At 37.5% G+C, this 17,606-nt stretch overlaps 1 protein-coding gene across 3 annotated transcripts in view; it reads right to left on the bottom strand.

The window, feature by feature from the left end:
- LOC306758187 (ephrin type-B receptor 1) overlaps positions 1-17,606 on the bottom strand; it is a gene marked incomplete at both ends in the record, with an annotated part of 159,600 nt that overhangs the window by 45,673 nt on the left and 96,321 nt on the right. For all 3 annotated transcript variants that reach the window (XM_079243416.1, XM_079243417.1, XM_079243418.1), the window contains 2 exons: positions 4,903-5,238; positions 14,524-14,679. In XM_079243416.1, the coding sequence (XP_079099542.1) occupies positions 4,903-5,238; positions 14,524-14,679 (492 nt within the window). The remainder of the gene's footprint in view (positions 1-4,902; positions 5,239-14,523; positions 14,680-17,606) is intronic.

The raw sequence follows: 17,606 nt of genomic DNA, 5'->3' as shown, positions 1-17,606 counted from the left end.
TGTGACTTTGTACAATTTAGTTTCCTCTGCTTGACTTCCAATTCAAATCTCTGAAGTAACTCAATATTAGAAACACTAACAGGAGCAGAGTAAACAGGAAAGGCAGTCTCATTTACTAGTGCTTGGATCTGAGGTGGGGTCAGAAAATAATATCCACAAGTCACTGAAGAAAAAGCCATAGTCATTCAGAGTCATCACATGTCAAACACCAAGCCATTTAAATCTTTTGTTTTTAATTACTGCCAGAACATTTCAGCATGTTGTGTGTACCCACCTAATTTTCTTACTGTGGCTTTATGGGACTTTTGAAAATGACATTTTCATATTTTTTTCTTCTATTGTTGAGATGCAGGAACAATAAGACTTTACTTCAAAACCCTTATTTAAAAATCCAGATAGGCAAAGCAATTCTTTTTGATTTAGCCTATTCTGGGTACAAACTAACTCTAACCCTGAGGTGGACTGGACATGGACATGTGGACGTGCCCAAGGTATATCCAGCTTCTCCTCTGACAAGGATAAATTTCAGGCTCCCTTGAACCCTAAACCCTTAAATCCCAAAAGTCAATGAATGCAAAAATGCTCACGTCTTTTTACTAAAAACAAAAACAATTTTATAATGATCTAAAAATGGAACCCTTGGCTTTATTTTATCAAAGTGCATCCATACTATCCATTTCTTCTGTGTGCTTCTGCATTGTCTGTGCCTTGCTGAAAATCCCTGTTGAGGCTACCAACAGTGTAATTACCTGGCGACAAAGAGGCCACATAAGGCTGGACATGGGTCTGACAGATTACTGGAGGACACCTCATTATTGCAGCAGACTTCAACAAAAGGTCTGGGCAGACCTTCTTCTATATCTATCTGTCAAGTATGCTATTAGCCTGTCAAATAGGCACAGTCAGTGCCATTAGGCCACCTTGATAATCAGACCTATTTACCCCCTCATTTTGCCCTCCTTCACTGTCACAGTGTCTGAGTCTGGTAGGAAAAAAACACCCCATTTCTCTATCCTGCCTTGTCTTCTAACCCATTCTCAGACGAAGAGAAGTATAGTCTTCTAAGAGTTGATGTAATCAAATGTGGCATACCCTTTATCAATAGCACATAATTTAATTTCTATATGTATACAAAAGAGAACAAGAGTACATAATTAAAACAAAATAAAATATCTTCAAATATCAAAGAGTACTACTGGCCAAAAAATAAATAAATAAATAAATAAATAAATAAAAAAAATAAAAATTTGATGTTACACTGATATAATATCATGAATGTGGGAAATGTAAGTAAAATCATTCAATAATTCTTTAATCATTTAAAAGAATTTATTGACACAAAAGCTTACAACCGTGGTGGATATACCACAGCATAAAATGCCAATGTGTCATTAACATGTCCTGTATTAAGTGAACTTGGCCTGATGATGTTAAAATGTGAACAGTATGATGAAGAGGACTGTTTACATACAAGTTGACATGGAATCAAAACAATTAGTGGTTGATTCATGGTTCAGACACTTCTTTGGTTTTTTAGTTTTAGTGGTAAATCAATTTGTTAAAGAACAACATGCCTAATAAATACACTGAAAAGTTATAGTAGCACATTTAAAAGTTTAGAAAATGGCAAATCAACCCATCTTTAAAGGTTTTGGTGTACTTTAGGCTTTCAGCATGAGAAAAAGAGAAAACTCTAATCTATCTATCTATCTATCTATCTATCTATCTATCTATCTATCTATCTATCTATCTATCTATCTATCTACCTATCTATCTATCTATCTATCTATCTATCTATCTATCTATCTATCTATCTATCTATCTATCTATCTATCTATCTATCTATCATATTGTTGGTTAGTACACAGCTTTTCTTTATGTCTGGTAATAGGTCCCACCGGCTGTAATTTTCACAGTTTGTGCCATCCACAGAAACAGTAAAACAAAGACAGGCAAATTTAAATTTTCCACTTGGTTAATGCTCGTCCCTTGATAGGTTTTTATCTGTATTAGTCAAAGAATAGAGCTGCATGAAAAACACTGTTGCAAAGAGCAGCATAAACAATAACTTCAACCTGTCATTTGATTTACAAAATTATTTACAAAAAATTTACAAAGTTATAATGATATATGTGTTTTTATTTAAGAGAAATGTGCTCAAACAGTCACACATTCCATGTCTGGAGGCAAAATTAAGAAAGGCTGGAGATTCTGCTAAAGTTTGCACCTGCAGCAGAGCGGAGCAACATGTTACCAATTCATTCAATGGGACAGCATAATCAAATGCACAGTACAAGATTAAGCAAGCCCTTCATAGGTCTACGCACAATGAAGACTTGCTTTCAAAATCATCACAAAAATGTTGCATTTTAGGAGCAAAAAGACGACAGAAAGGTGATATAAATATGACTGGTTTTGTTGTAGCTGAGGAAACGTTTGTGGTGGTGTGGCTGCAGATGCCCCATGAGGCTTCTTGTTGCAGTTGGTCAAAGAAAGAATCTCGTTCTTAGGCCCTTTCCTGCATATCACACCCCTTTCCTGTAAATCTACAATGTAAAAAAGGCCACTACAACTCTGTTTAACAGGTGAAATATCATCTTACTTTATAAAATAAAACTCTGCACAATTTTCAACTTTAAACGTGTCTTTGGTCATTGCAGCCACAGCAAGTCTTCATTTAACTTCACCAGTCCACATGACTAGCTTTTAAATATTCAGAAGAAAACATGTGGCAGTGTGTGTATGTGGAGGGACACCGAGATGGAACAATTACACCACAAAGGCATTTTGCAATGACTGGGCACAGATCCATCAGAGACCTAGCCAAAAGAACACACACTCGTACATAATAGCAGTTGTACAGAGGGAGACGACTCATTTCTCTAATTTGCACCTCCTTGTCAGCTGCAGCTCAGGAAGCAGAGTGATTGTCCAACAGTGAGAACTGTGATTCAATCCCTGGCTTTCCCAGACCGCATGCTGACATGTCCTCAGGCAAAATACCAAACCCTACATTCCCCGCAATGTTCTAAATCTTTTGATATTCAATTGGAAGTCACTTTAGATTGATGTATCTGTCAAATTATTACATTTTAATGTTGTGTTCACTACCAGTCAAAAGTTTAGACACACTTTCCAATTGGATTAAATGGGAAATGTGTTGACTGGTACTGTATCTCTTGTGTTCTGCTACCCTTGACCCATAATAGATCTAAAAAGATTTTTAGATTTACAAAATTCACCCATGGAGGACACACGATACTTGTCAGAGAGCAAAAATGCATACATTTTTTATTTATTACTAGGGATGCACCAATACCGATCTTAGTATCGGTATTGGCTCAATACCAAGCGTGTATACTTGTACTTGGTATTAATAAAAGTGTATCAATACAACAACCGATACCCGATACCACACTAGTCAAGCCAGCGTAGATGTGTTTGATGACATGCTTCGGACATGTTTTTAAAAAAAAAAAATGCCTCAAAGGTTAAAATGTGATATTTTTTGTTACACTAAAAGCTAGATCTTTGTTTCAAAACCATTTATAGTTGTATTTAGGTAAAATGTGCCAAATCAAGATAAAACTTGTTGAAATTGCTAGATCTATAATGTTATTATATTTGTATTGGTGAGGTAACAGAAAGGATGGGTAATTCATTACAACCTAATGGAATCCTCCACAGTTGTAACAGCAATAATAACCATTCTTACAATAATGGTCACATAAACAGATTTGGTATAGGCAAATATCGGTATCTGCAGATATACAAATTTCAGATATTGATATCGGATCAGAACTCTCAAAAAGTGGATCGGTACATCCCTATTTATTACTTATTTATTTTGTCTTCCTTGTTTTAATTTCTTAATTTTAGAATTGTTAATTGTTTGCAAACTGTTTTAGAAGCAATGAACAATTGTTTTGTTGTCTTCTTTATCTTCCTTTCAATGGTCTTATTCTCTTGTGTTGCTTTGGCTGATCATGTGCAGCACTTTGTTTCAACTGTGGTTGTTTTAAAGGGCTTTATAAATAAAGTTGAGTTGAGTTAAGTTGTGTGGAGCTGTACACATGGAGGCAGAAGGCCTAATTTCCACCAATACAGTAATGAGAACTGACTAAGATTTTGCCTGATTGAAATGTCTTTTTAATACATTTACACTTAAATTACAACTTACTTATTTGGATGAAAAAGTTTCCTTTTCTAGCCAAAATACTTAATTTCTTGTTAAATTTTCTTTCCACTCACCTTTTTGATTCTAATTTCCATCCACAGATTATTGTTTGTGGTAGTGTTCTTTGCTTAACCAGTGCTAAAGAATTTCTGGCATACAACAAGAGGAAAGTGGACTGAGGGCTATTTTTTTTATTATAGGATTCAATGAGCGAATAAACCACAAAAGGAGGATTAAGTGGCAAAGGGAGTTGAGTTCACCCTGCCCCAAATCCAGCATACTATGTCCAGGATTTGGGTGTAAATTTCTTCCAAAAGGAAAAGCAATTACCTTGATGCATAGAGGGAAGGTGCAGAAATGTGACATGTATGTACACATCACCTCCCCACCTTTCGTCACTCTGCAGGCCTCCATTATTCAGTTTGAAATCAAAGTAGCCCTGAAGCTTGCTAAGCCATGAAATAGTCTGAAATGCACATTTTTTAAGATGATGCTCTTTTCTGAGAATGGTTCACACTTTTACAGTAAAAGAGGACCAGCAATTTCGCACATATGAAACAAAACAGAACTGCAATGAGATGCTAGTTTAAGAAAAGAAAAAAAAACAGAAAAACAATACAGGTTTATAAAGTTATGTGATGATGATATTTCAGACGCATATGGGTAGATGTTAATCAAACTCACTCCATCATTATGATCATCACACCTTGCATTGAGACGCTTACCAGCCTGGTTGGTGGTGATGTTTATGGTAACGTGCTGTGCTGGGTATGGGCTCTTATTGCTGACGCCGTTAACAGCCTGTATCTCAAAGCTGTAGAGAGTGTGAGCCCACAGGTTGCTGATGAAGACCCTGGTTTCAGTCAGACCCAGCTGTCGAGGAACAAAATCCACGTTATCGTCACAGTGGGAGCAGGAACGCCTGTCGGCTCGGCACTTCTTGCACACTATGTTGTAGACGACATCTTCCCGACCACCCGTCTCCCTGGGAGCGTGCCACTCCAGGATCACTGACGTCTCGTTCACAATGGAGATCACATTTCTTGGGCTGGATGGAACACCTAGAGACAAACATCAACATTATGTAAGTCAAATTTGAGTGCATCAAGAGTTAGAAATAATCTTTTAGTGCTCGAAGCAAATCATGTTCATTGCCTGTAAAGAAACTACCTTCTGTTAATTCAGCCATTTTACACTGCTGCAGCAAATAAAATTCCTCTTGACTGTGTCATTTTTCTCCATCTTAAGCACAACTAAAATGCAAATTTATTCCATTCAAATCCAGAGAGATCATTCAGTGAAACATTTGTGTCTATCAAACATTGGTTATTTAGCTAAATGCAGTGTTGCATGGAGTAGTTTTATCCTAGAGCCTCTGGAAATTCACGCTCCCTTTCATTCCCTCATGGCCTGCAGCTGGAGCAGAACCTTAGAAAACCATATTCAGAACGAAGTCAAGAAATAATGCAATTATTGTTTCGGCTGAGTGGTAGTTTCATATTAGGGTAGAGAATAGTAGCTTTTTACCCCCCTTCAATCACAGCATTATTCTTTAAGGGTTCAAATCTGCTCAAATGGTAGAGAAGAATTTTGCTTAGCGGAGACTCTGGGTCTCCGGCTGCTGAGTGGCGGCTCTTCCCTATCAGATATCAGACAGAGGAGAAGCTCACCAAAGCCTTTCGTCAGTGCTGCTTAGGTTCAATGAGACAGCTCTGGAGAACTGATTTGGTACCAATTTATGCCCCATAAAGCTTGACCTTTATCATTATATGAGAAGTTAAACTGACCCATTTCTAGATCCATGGCTACTTTGAAACTAATCCCGTCAATTCTGCAGACCTTTGAGGATTTACTCAGCTCTTTACAGGACTGTCTTTCTTCCTTTTCTCATTTATTTCTGCACCAGAGAATATATGACAAAATAATTGTTTATGGATTTTAGGGGATATACAATACATCACTTTACTTTCACATTTCTAGGGAATATGTAAGAGAGTCACTTCCATCAAAACAGTTCCAAATTAATCATTGTTGCTGCAAGGTCATGTAGGGTGGACCTGGTGAGCTGGGACAAAGGGTAAGAACATATAAAGGTGTAGGGACAGGTTTCTGCACGGTCCTCATTTCAGTGCCTCAACAACAGGGGGTCAGTGACAGGAAGGGGATGACCTCTACAGAGTAATTATTATGGCCTGGCTGAGACAACTGATAGTGCTCCAGAAACAGGTCAAATGGCACATAATGTGATTCTTGGATGGTACCAGAAATATTGTCCATGGAGGGAAAATATGGCAAAAAGGTGTACGAGGGACTAAATTAAATAAAATTTGATTCAATGAAAATATACTTTATTTATCCCAGAGGGAAATTTCAATTCTTTATTTCTTTTTGACTTTTTGTATTTCTTTTTAAATGGAACAATAATAATTCATGAGAAGATAAAGAAGATGCTAGAGTTATGCCCAGCACAGAACTTACTTTCTTCATTAGTTTCTTTAGTCTCTTTAAGTGTGTGACGCTGATGCTGCTGCATCAACAGACGGCCGCAAACCTGACTTATAGAAGATATGCAACATCTTGGCGCAGACATGGAAGGATCTTTCTTCTAGATGTTTCTGTGTTGCATTTGCTGTTTTTTTGTCAAGCTAAAGGTACTTGTATTCCTCCACCAGCTCCACCTCTTCTCCCAGGATGTAAACAGTGCTTTGTTTACTCCTGTTCCTCCTGAAGTCAACAATCATATCTTTTGTTTTGTTTGTGTTCAAGATGAGGTGGTTCTCTCACATATTGACTGACCAGAGACCTGTACTACGAAGTGGGATTAACATAATCAGGATATCTCTCAGTACTCGGGTTGACTCACCCAGACATTGCTGTTACTACGAAGCTGGTTTTTAATTCAGTTCTTCAAACCATAGTTTTCCATTTTGATCAGTGCACCCTCACATAAAAGAGGTAGTTTTCTCAGCATCTGGCCAGTCCCAGACATGGAGAAGCCCTGCAGAGCTGGTACTTACATGAGGAATAGACAATTATTTGTTGGAAATATTAAGAATTTACATATATCATCAAAGCCAAAAGCAACACTGTTGCTACAGCAACAGCCAAGGAGGAATAGTGCCAGAAAATTGCTGACTCTGTTAATAAGTAAATTAAAAATTAAAGTAGATTATACAATATTAATTAGTGGAACAGTATAAAAGGACAACAATTACTCAATTTCACTTTATTAAGGCACAGACTTTATGAGCAGTGTCATTCTTTTTCTTTCCATTCAGTTTCATTGAGGCTCAGCACCACAGTGTGACTGGTTTATGTTTTAGAATATAAATTCCCAACCATGACAACACGAGTAGCTGTGCTTTCTATATATTCAGGGTTTGCCACGTGTGACCAATATTATAAAACTCATTATTTCAAATGCAACCTTAGTGAAGCTAAACAGACTTGGGAACAAGCAAAGACAAGGACAAGAACATACTTCAACATGATCAGTGACAAGGCTTTATGTCTTTACCACAAAAATGCATCTATCACTAAATAAGTTTCCTCTCCTCAGCGTACTTCTTACAATCCACACAACAATATAGATTGAATCTTCTAAAACTGGGCGGCCATTTTTTTAAGATAACTGATAGTTCAGGAGGCGGCGCTATTAAGCATTTTGATCACCAGAACCTAACCTTCTCCGGAGCAGGCTAGCTGTTCTACATAAGTTACCATGGTGATTTACAACGGTAAGAAGTGAACCAGCATTGTAATATGGAAAACCCACCTAGTTATCCTAGTTACCTCGATAAGTCGAAATCAAGCTTTGCAGTATAGGTCTCAGTTCTCCGTACTGAGCTTCTTGTTCATCAATGATACACTCCCCACTTGCAGAGTCATTGTAGTGTTTTTGCAGACGACAGAATACAAAGTTGTATTGCAAGCGGGAGATGTACAGTGTGAAGAGAAATAGTGAGAGTGCTGACTGCCATTCCAGACACACGACCTTTCACTTTCACAAACCATGTGAGTTTTCCTCACATACTTTTCTGCATCAGGCCACCAAATGGAAATGAGGTTGCTGATGAATGACTCCGCAAAGAAACGTAAGAACACTTTTTCTGAGAAAGAGAGGAAAATAGTGCACAATAGACAAAACAAGAGATAAATAAGAGCCAGTTGCTGCTGATAATCACGGAAAACGGTGAAGTCTCCAGAGATCACGATAACTATGTTAGGATGCTGTATTTGTTGCCGAGCAACAAATGAGCTGATAACATCACAGGCTGTTTCAGCAGCGGTACCAGGTATGATATAAACTGCTACTAGAATAACACAAGTAAACTTTCAGGGTAAATATTCTGGACAGAATCTCCTGGCAAACAGTTTGACATCCTTTGGGTAGTTTTTCTCCTATAAACTGACATTTCCATGGTGACACCAATGGTGGTTAAAAGGCATCATAATTCAACCCCCCTTTAGCTTTAAGACTGCACACAGTGTTAGAGCAATGTACATGTACTGTATATTTAGAGTCCATTAGAGTTTAGGAAGTGTTCGTACTACCATGTCTCTGTGAGGCACATAATACTGTATTCCCTGGAGTCTTTATGAGACTTTGTGAACACTTTGCTCATCCCTATTGTTGGCTAGTGAGCTCACCTGCCCTTGCTTTCTTGCTTTCTCTTCAACTTCTTTGGGATTTGGTGTGTTATTTCACTAATTACTTTGGTTTTTGAGAGCATTATCAGTTGCTCAGTAGGTAAACAAGTGTTCCATTGCCATGAAGTGTCTTCATACAGTCTTGAAAGTCCAAAGTATGAAGAGAAATCACTTGAGCAGCACAGCCTTTGAACCAGCGTGAAAACATCTAACTTGATTTTCTTGACAAAAAGTTGATTGTATCTATAAATTGAAACACAGTAGTACCGTTGGACCTATAACTGTTTGTTGCCATTGTACAGCACATTCTAAAATGTAATGACAAGCATAGGAATACAAGCACTATTGTTGTTTCCCCAGGGAGTTGTACGGTTGGAACTTCACAATGTACTTATCCATTGTGCATACTCCGTATCATCCATCACATACATGCTCTTACCCCTACACATTGTACTTGTGTTCACGTTGAAACCACAGCGGAACTGTTTTTGTTCTTTGTGTCTGTGATGTCAGTGTTGATGTATCTATACAACATTTAATGTAAAATAAATATTGCCTTAGGTGGAAACAAAACGCACTCTTGCATCCCAGAAGAACGCTACAGTTTCAGGGACGGCTCAATAAATCATACCTGACTGCTGTTTTGTGACTGATATGCAGACTGTTATTACAGCTATTGGCTGATTTAATCAATCATGCTATTTGATTTTCTGTTAATTTCACTAAAATGTTCTAAGGTGGGATTTATTTAGTTATGCCAGTGAGATTTTGTATTTCTTATATGTTTTACTTACAGCTTATAGTTCTGTTACATAATGTCTGACTTGTATTACATTACACTTTGGAAAGCGAATTATTTTAATTATGCAATTACGACAGGAAGTGCCAGGTAATTTGTACAGGAACAATGAGGAAATATTGAAGCTTTAGGTTTTTTCCCCATTTGGCCAACTGTATCTGCACAAAGGAGTCTGATGAACTGGACTGGAGCAATCACTCACCGGTTTTCTTTCTTATTCTTTCAACAGATGTGACAGTCATTGTGGCACATTTTGAAGCTAGCTAACTAAAATAATGGGAGAGTTCACACAAAGGCGAGTTTCCCCAGAGAGCAGAGGAACAAATGTACAACAAAAAAGACAAAAAGTCAGATGCTGTGACCATTAAGTGAAATCCTTTTACAGAAGGTCACTTCGTTCTTGTACACCTCGTTACCCAGTGGGATAATGAACATATGACTGCATAGTTACAGATATTTATTTACAAGTAATAGCACTGTCTAAGCTGTCAAACTTTAAGCCAAGGATTGTGTGTGTAATTTTCTTATATAACTTGATAATAAGGTGTGATCATTTTATTCTAAAGCACATATTTTAGGTTTTTTTACAGAGAGCCAAACTAACGTTCAGCTTGTTATTACAACTGAAATATGAACTAGAAGATACAACTAATGATGATTTGTTATCATTATGTCTTATTAAATGAGTTAAATGCATTGTAAAGGTAAGTGGTTCTTATTAAACTTAAAAGTTTGCAAGAACCAAATCTGTTTGATTAGTACCATTTTTGTTATTCTGCGCATACTTGTTTGTTTATATATTTCTTACTTTTTTTTTCCTGAAGATGATCTAATTTACTATATACTTTGATATGGCTTTATCTGTTTTTTGCATGAGTAAGTGGGCATTTTTGTTTCGGCAATAAAAATAAATAAAAAGAGACAGGGAATGTAATGATTAACATGCAAAAACAGTGAAAAAAAAATTACTATGTTTAAAAAAAAAAAAAAAAAAGTATTTACATCAGCAATATACATCAAAGTATTCCATTGTGTCATGTGCATTTGCTCCAGTTACAGTAATTCAACCATGCTTCTCAAATCTTCAGCAAACTCCCAGCTTGGGAAGGTTTTAAGACGCCACCTGGGTTGAAGAAGAAAGAGTGAAAAGAAATAAGAAGAACTGGTGAAAGGGCTTCACAAATGAATCAACAACAAATGAATATATTTAAGCCCTGTTTTCTTTCGAACTGCTTGTTTTTATTGTGTAAAGCAGGCCTTCAGGGACAAAAAGACCATGTGTGGAGATACTTATCACAACCAGAGGAGGGAAGAGAAGGTTAGGTTGTGCTTGTTGCTGAGACATGGAATAAAATATGATATTCTTCTGAAAGACTGGAGAAGATATAGAATGACTTGTTCAATAGAGTGCATGTGTGCAAAAAAAAAAAAAAAAAAAAAAAAAAAGAGTGCATGTGTGCATTTACTGCAACCTAGAACACTGACAATCACTGTGCACACACCTGTGTTATAATAAGCTACATGAAAATGATTCTATAGTACATCTAAGCAGTATGTGTGAGAGGAAACCTGGTATCATTTATGAACATGTGTACATACTGTACATATGAGTGATTGTCATGGAGCACTCAATCCAGTCCCAGCTAGGACAGAAATCAGTCCTATACGAGGCTTTGCTACATTTACAGCGAGATGAAGATGGTAAGCTGACAGCTGAGCTGTGGGCAGCGCCTCAACTGACACTATGGCGAGAAGTAAGGAGAAAAAAACTCAAGAGAAAAGAGTTGAATATTAATGCACTTTTGATGGCTCACTCTTTTTTTTAAAAAAAAAAAAAGAAAAAGACATAAAAGCGTCAGTGGATGAAAGATAGGACGGATGAGATGATGAAGGGAATGGAAAAACAGATTTCCTTTTCAGTCAAAAGTTTGGATGGGTATTGTTTGTCTAACAAGCCACAGACAGCATCTGACAGAGTTCAAGGACACCCTCAGGGGACGGACCTCAGATATGAGCACTGACACAGAGCCAGTATTGCACAGAGAGGACTGTTAAAATGAATCAGAACCATATGATTTCTTATATTTATGTAGATTTGATTACATTTTCAAACATGTGTCAGTTAGAGGATGCTGATGTGCATTTTTAGGAAAAATGAAAGCACTATTATTTACATCAAATAATCAAATCTTACAATTTCACTGTGAACCCATCTGAAGAGTTTTTTTTCCCCCCTCCTTTTAACCTTCCTCTGTCTGTTCACATCAGCTTGCGATTTCTACTATTCCCAACATCAAGAGGTTTCATCGCTGCACGTCATCTCCTGTATGGCCCAGAAAGCACAGGTCTGACTGCGTGATGTCACCTCAGTTATCACTTAAACTGTCAGTATTGTTGTGTGACACTCACACTGAGGAAAGCTCACACTGCTCTGCACCGGAACTGGTGGACGTCTCCCTATGGAACTCATCTCAAATGTGCATATTGATTCTTTTCCACACATTCCCATTTACAGGGAAGTAGAGACACTTCAGACTAAGACTTGGAGCCCAGAAAATGGAACCAGAAGGTCATGTAGTGAAATCCAAACTGTCCCAAATGTTTTTACTCTGCTGGGCCGCCTTACTGAGAGTAAAGGGCACCATACTGTGAAACTGGTGTTCCTCCTCTTAAGCATCAACTGAAGACAGCACAAGACAGATGACTGGGGATGGTGGAGAGTGGGGGGAGTGGAGAAGTTCATGCTGAAATGCATCCCAGAGCTTGGCAAATTTCAATCCCTGGAGGACGAGACTGTTGGGGGTATGGGGATATAGCGCAAGGCCCCCTGCTGACAGAGCCAGGGATTGGACAATCCATCAGCAAGCTAATCAGACTGATCTGGAGCATACAGAGACCTGGGCTTCTGACGCTGGCGAGAAGCACTTAAGCTACAGCTTCTGCCGCTACAGACTGGCCTGATTTAAGCTACTCTGGCAGTGCTCGTATCAGGACCCGCAGTATTAAAGAGATTCTTACTAGGATGATCTCACTGCCCCCCTGCTGTGCTCCAGGGCAAGCAGAAAATCAAGCTCAGCCGCTACAATATGCTTCAGCTTTCAGAGGAAGCTTTGAATGTGCTGCTGCAAAAGAAGTATGTGAACAGAGTCTTCAGTAATGAAGTTCGTTTTACGTTACTGTCAGAATGGGAAGCTGATAACATAGGTCTCAGAAGGAAACACAAGCAGGGGAAATGAAGACTTTTTTCCGTAAATTAATACAGCGTTGTGTTGGATATTTAACTTCAAAGTGGACTGTTTGACTGTGATTGTTATAAAAGCCTTTTTTGTCTTTTAAACTCATGAATAGTAATGCATGAAACCACACACCAAATATATTCCCAGAATAATTTTTTTCTGGAAACTGTTAGAATGAAAAGCAGCTTTTTTTTTTTTTTTTCTTTTTTTAATTGAGTACGAAATGAGTGGAAATATACCAGAGGAGAAAAGAACAGAACTGACATGGTAAAAAAAAGAAAAAAAAAAAAAAAGAAAAAAAAAGATTGAAATTATAATAAAAAGAAGTAACGTGCTGCATAGAACATGGGGATCTGCTCAAGATAATCACTGGGGAGCTGCTTGAAGATTGCTTGGTGAAAAATCATGGCCTCAAGGTAGTGACAGATGCTGTAGTTGAGGAAAAATTCTGTCTATTCTACCACAGGATGACAGAGAAACCTGGAGGTGAAAAAGAGATGACACCCCCTGAGAACATCGAAAGCCTAGAGATGCGGATATGAGGATAGTGAATGTGGAAAGCATTTAAAGGCCAAAAAAAGTAAAAAAGTAAAAGAAAATAATGCAAAAAGCGTAAACCAATGCATGCTATAAATGAGATGGCTATGCTGTAGATAACCTATTAGGAAACAGCTGCAGTCTTGAGCCCATTCCTGAAGCCAATTAACCAGGTCTGTGTTAATAAATCAGGTATAAATGAACACATAAAAACAAGCAATGCTTCCAGCTCTGCTTTGGAAAAGAAAGCAGACAATTTAGACACTCCCTAATGGCAACAAAAGAGGGTAAACAAACTTTTGGGGTCTTGCTTCTGCCGAACTGTGTGTCAGCAGGGACGGCAAGAAGGCTTAGCATATTGCTTTTACATCATATTAAGATAACTACGATGCTGTGAGAGGCCTTATTGGATCTCCAGTGGATAACGGCAGGACAGTATCGAAGCTTCACAGCATCTGCCTGAGTAATTAGGACTTCAGGGGATGATAGCAGACAGAAAGAAAGAACGGCTGCAGAAAAAAAAAAAGAGTGGGGATGCGAGAGAAAAGGAGATAACTGATGGAAAGGGAAAAAGCTCATTGGCAAAGTGATGAAGATGTCAGTGATGCAAACTTTGCTACGAGATTATTATAACCAGACTGAGAAGACAATTGGGACTTTGGATGCTGACGTTCAGAATATATATTCAGCAAAGTTTTAAATTAATGACACAGAAAAAACAAATGAAGTGAAACTGAGCAAGTAGAATAAAATTCATGGCTGCCCATTCTTACTCCTGTCAAATGTTTATTTTCACTGAAAAAATTAGCTGATTATGTACCTTTGGATCTGCATTTTACAAATTATTACCCTATTTTGGAAATCCCATAATCTAGACTTTATAGGCCAGAGTCCTGTAGGTTTTCAATTTAATTCTGTTCCAACACACTTGACGAAAATGCATGAGAACAGTCTAGTACATCGAATTTAAATCTGAGTCAGTTGTGTTGGAGAAGTGACACGTTGAAAACCTGCAGACCACTGGCCCAAAAGGTTCATATTTGGAGATCCCAGTCCTACATACAGTAATGTTATTGCATTGCAGTGTTTGGACAAGCATGCATTGTCATGTGCTGTACACTCACTGGTGCAGGGTTCATCTGGTTGATCAGCGTCCCCACGGTAGTAGCCATTGCGGCACACACAGACAGTGGCAGCCTCAGATGTAGAACGGCTGTTGGAAGGGCACTGCAGACAAAGACCTGCGCCTTGAGTTGACTTGAAGGTACCAGGCGGACATGCTGTGACAAGAAACAAAAAAATCAGAGTAGGAATTCACAAGAGAAAAATCTCCACGCCAAATCTCATACATCTGTTAGAATGTTGCAAATCAATACAAATAGACACACTTTTTGTTTTATGCACTTTTAAATTGTATATCATCACACTTAGTTCATCTGATTCGATAGACACTCATAGAGCGAGCACTCTGCAATGATTACATCCATCACTGAAAGAATGATCAGTGAGGCTCCGTAAAGTAAATGGAAAATAGAAGGTATTTACACAACTCCTTTATAGTTCTCAACTATTTAAAGTACTTTATACTAGTAGTCACACTATCCCCTGAAGCTAGCATTTGTAATTTAAATAATAGTTCCAAACATACATTAATATACCATAAAATACATTGGGTACAAATAATGGTTCAGGATCCTGCCTGAGAATACCTTCATACATGGAAAGAAGGAGCCAAGAGGAAATCCACTGACCAGCAGATGATGGGATTACCTGCTCTACTTTCTGAACCCTTGTTGCTTCAGTTTCATTGTTCAGCACTACCCCAACTCCAAACATACAGTAACAGTACTCTAATAACAAAGAACAAGGAGTACTGTACTGCAGCACTACTTTGTGGAGGTTACTGGAATGAGACCTAAAACTTTAAAGACCACAGTGGAGGACAAAGATGATTGTAACTGATATCACTGGCCCTTAGTAAGGCAATTATCTAAACCATTTACCCCAATCCCTCAAAAGAATACAACACTGAGGAGATGCTTCACCATGTTAAAGGATTTAATGACTATAATAACTATGATAAATGTCGGACTATACATGCATGTGTGGAGGAAGCGGCAGTGTTGCTGCACTCTGAAGGGAGGGTTATAAATGCAATGGGACAAGGCTGATTGAGTGTAACAGCTTAGCTGTAGATGTAAGGTACTTTCATACGTGTATGAAAACACAAGCTTTATTCCTTTTAAAGCGTTTTGACAGCATGTGAAGAGAAGAATTGCTCAGAAAAAAATGAGACAATAGTAAGGCAGCAAGAGAACATTTTCTTGTAAAGTCTAGAGGCAAGGACAGAGTTTATGAAAATAATGCGTCTTTGCTTGATTTATCAAATCAGCACTGAATTTGCTCACAAAATGTATTGTATTATGTATGTTTTGTTCAACATGATAAACTTTAGAGTATTTTTTAAATAGCAGCAAATCCCTTCTCACTGGCAGTTCAAACATTTGAGAATGTGGTATTCCATGTGTGACAAAACTTTATAGCTTTATATCTGGAGGCTTTTAAGATTAAATTAAAAAACTATACCACTTCATTAAAAAAGAATAAAAAGAAATATCAGGGAAGTTATTGCCGGAACTTCAAGTCTATTTTACTTTTATGAGGGCAGGTATCTGTTTTTATGAGTCCTTCATTCAAACCATTTAACCAACCTCTGATGGGCTGTTAGTCACAAATAGAGACATACAATAGGAGTGAGAACACACACACTCACATGTACATACACAGCTCATGCAGCTGCCAGGCCAGTGGCCCTTCTCTCCTGACTGACACACCAAAGACTAAAGCTGGAATTTGACTCGTGGTATTTGCATCATGTCAGTTATGGCATAACCAGCAGAAGCTCTTAGTATGTCAGTAGAGGCTTGACGTGCACCACCTTGGACCTGACGTGTATCCTCACCACACGAATACAGCTATGCATAAGTACTCCCTTGTGATTGGTCAGTGTGTTTCTGGATCTTTGGGTCTTGTAGCTGAATACATAGACATATATATATATATATATATATATATATATATACATATATATATATATATATATATATATATATATATATATATATATATATATATATATATATATATATATATATATAAATAATGTTTACTGCTACATCAGTGCTTTAAGTGGTCCAGTATGCAGCGGTATGCAGTACTGGCACTTTTAAATTCTATCCCTTTGCGTACCGGGACTATTTTTTACAGTGTATAGTGCATACCGGTACTTTTACTGGCTTTCTTCAGCAATCAATATACCCTCCTACGACTTCACCACATATTACAACTTATATGTGTTGATTTTAATAAAAAAAAAAAAAAAAAAGACAAGTGGCCTCAAAAGAGATGTATTGTTAAGACCAGTGTAGATGCACAACGCTTGCTGTAGCCCACAACATCACACCGCACGTCACATTGTACACTTGCTTCTGTGTTTACATTGAAGTGGACGTGCTTTGAATGAGAGGAAAGGTAGAGAGAAAAAAAAAAAAAAAAAAAAAAAAAAAAAAAAAAAAAACTATTGCGGTTGTAATGTTACAAACTGGAGCAAAGTTGAGTGATGACAGTAGTACTACTTCACAGTCATTACACCAGACAATGAAGGTCAGATGTTGCAAACTAAGTGTATGGCTGGTCAGTATTTTGAGCTTTTGAAGATTATTTCTGGATTATTCTGGAGTATTTTTGTAAATAAACCACGTCAGTGTTTGGTTTTTTTTTTACAAAAATGTGAAAAATGTTGCATTGTTTATATTATTAATTCATGCATGAAAGGGTTAATAAACTTTAAGTTTATGTATTTACTTTTCAGTGTTATTTTTAATGTCCAGCAATGAGGCTTGAAGTTCATAAAAGCGTCTCCATGACACTTTGAATTTGGCAAATGTGGATTTGATTTAAAACTTGCTGTGTTTGTTTTTTGTCATTTCTGTGCTATAAAACTATTAATCTATAGATCAATTTATAGCCCTACATGTAGGTATCACCCATGTTTTTATCCCATATTTGAATGACAAACTGACAGCAAGTCATTAAGGGAGTACCAGCACTTATTTTATTCCACTTAAAGCACTGTGCTACATGAATTCCATTGGCTGCACTATCGTTCTAAAACAGGAAAAACTTGAGAACTAAGAGCTAACAATAA

Source organism: Telmatherina bonti (genome assembly GCF_933228915.1).
Source record: "Telmatherina bonti genome assembly, chromosome: 7".
NCBI classification, from domain to species: domain Eukaryota; kingdom Metazoa; phylum Chordata; class Actinopteri; order Atheriniformes; family Telmatherinidae; genus Telmatherina; species Telmatherina bonti.
The sequence above is the reverse complement of the archived record's forward strand: the minus strand, read 5'-3'. Positions and strand labels throughout refer to the sequence as shown.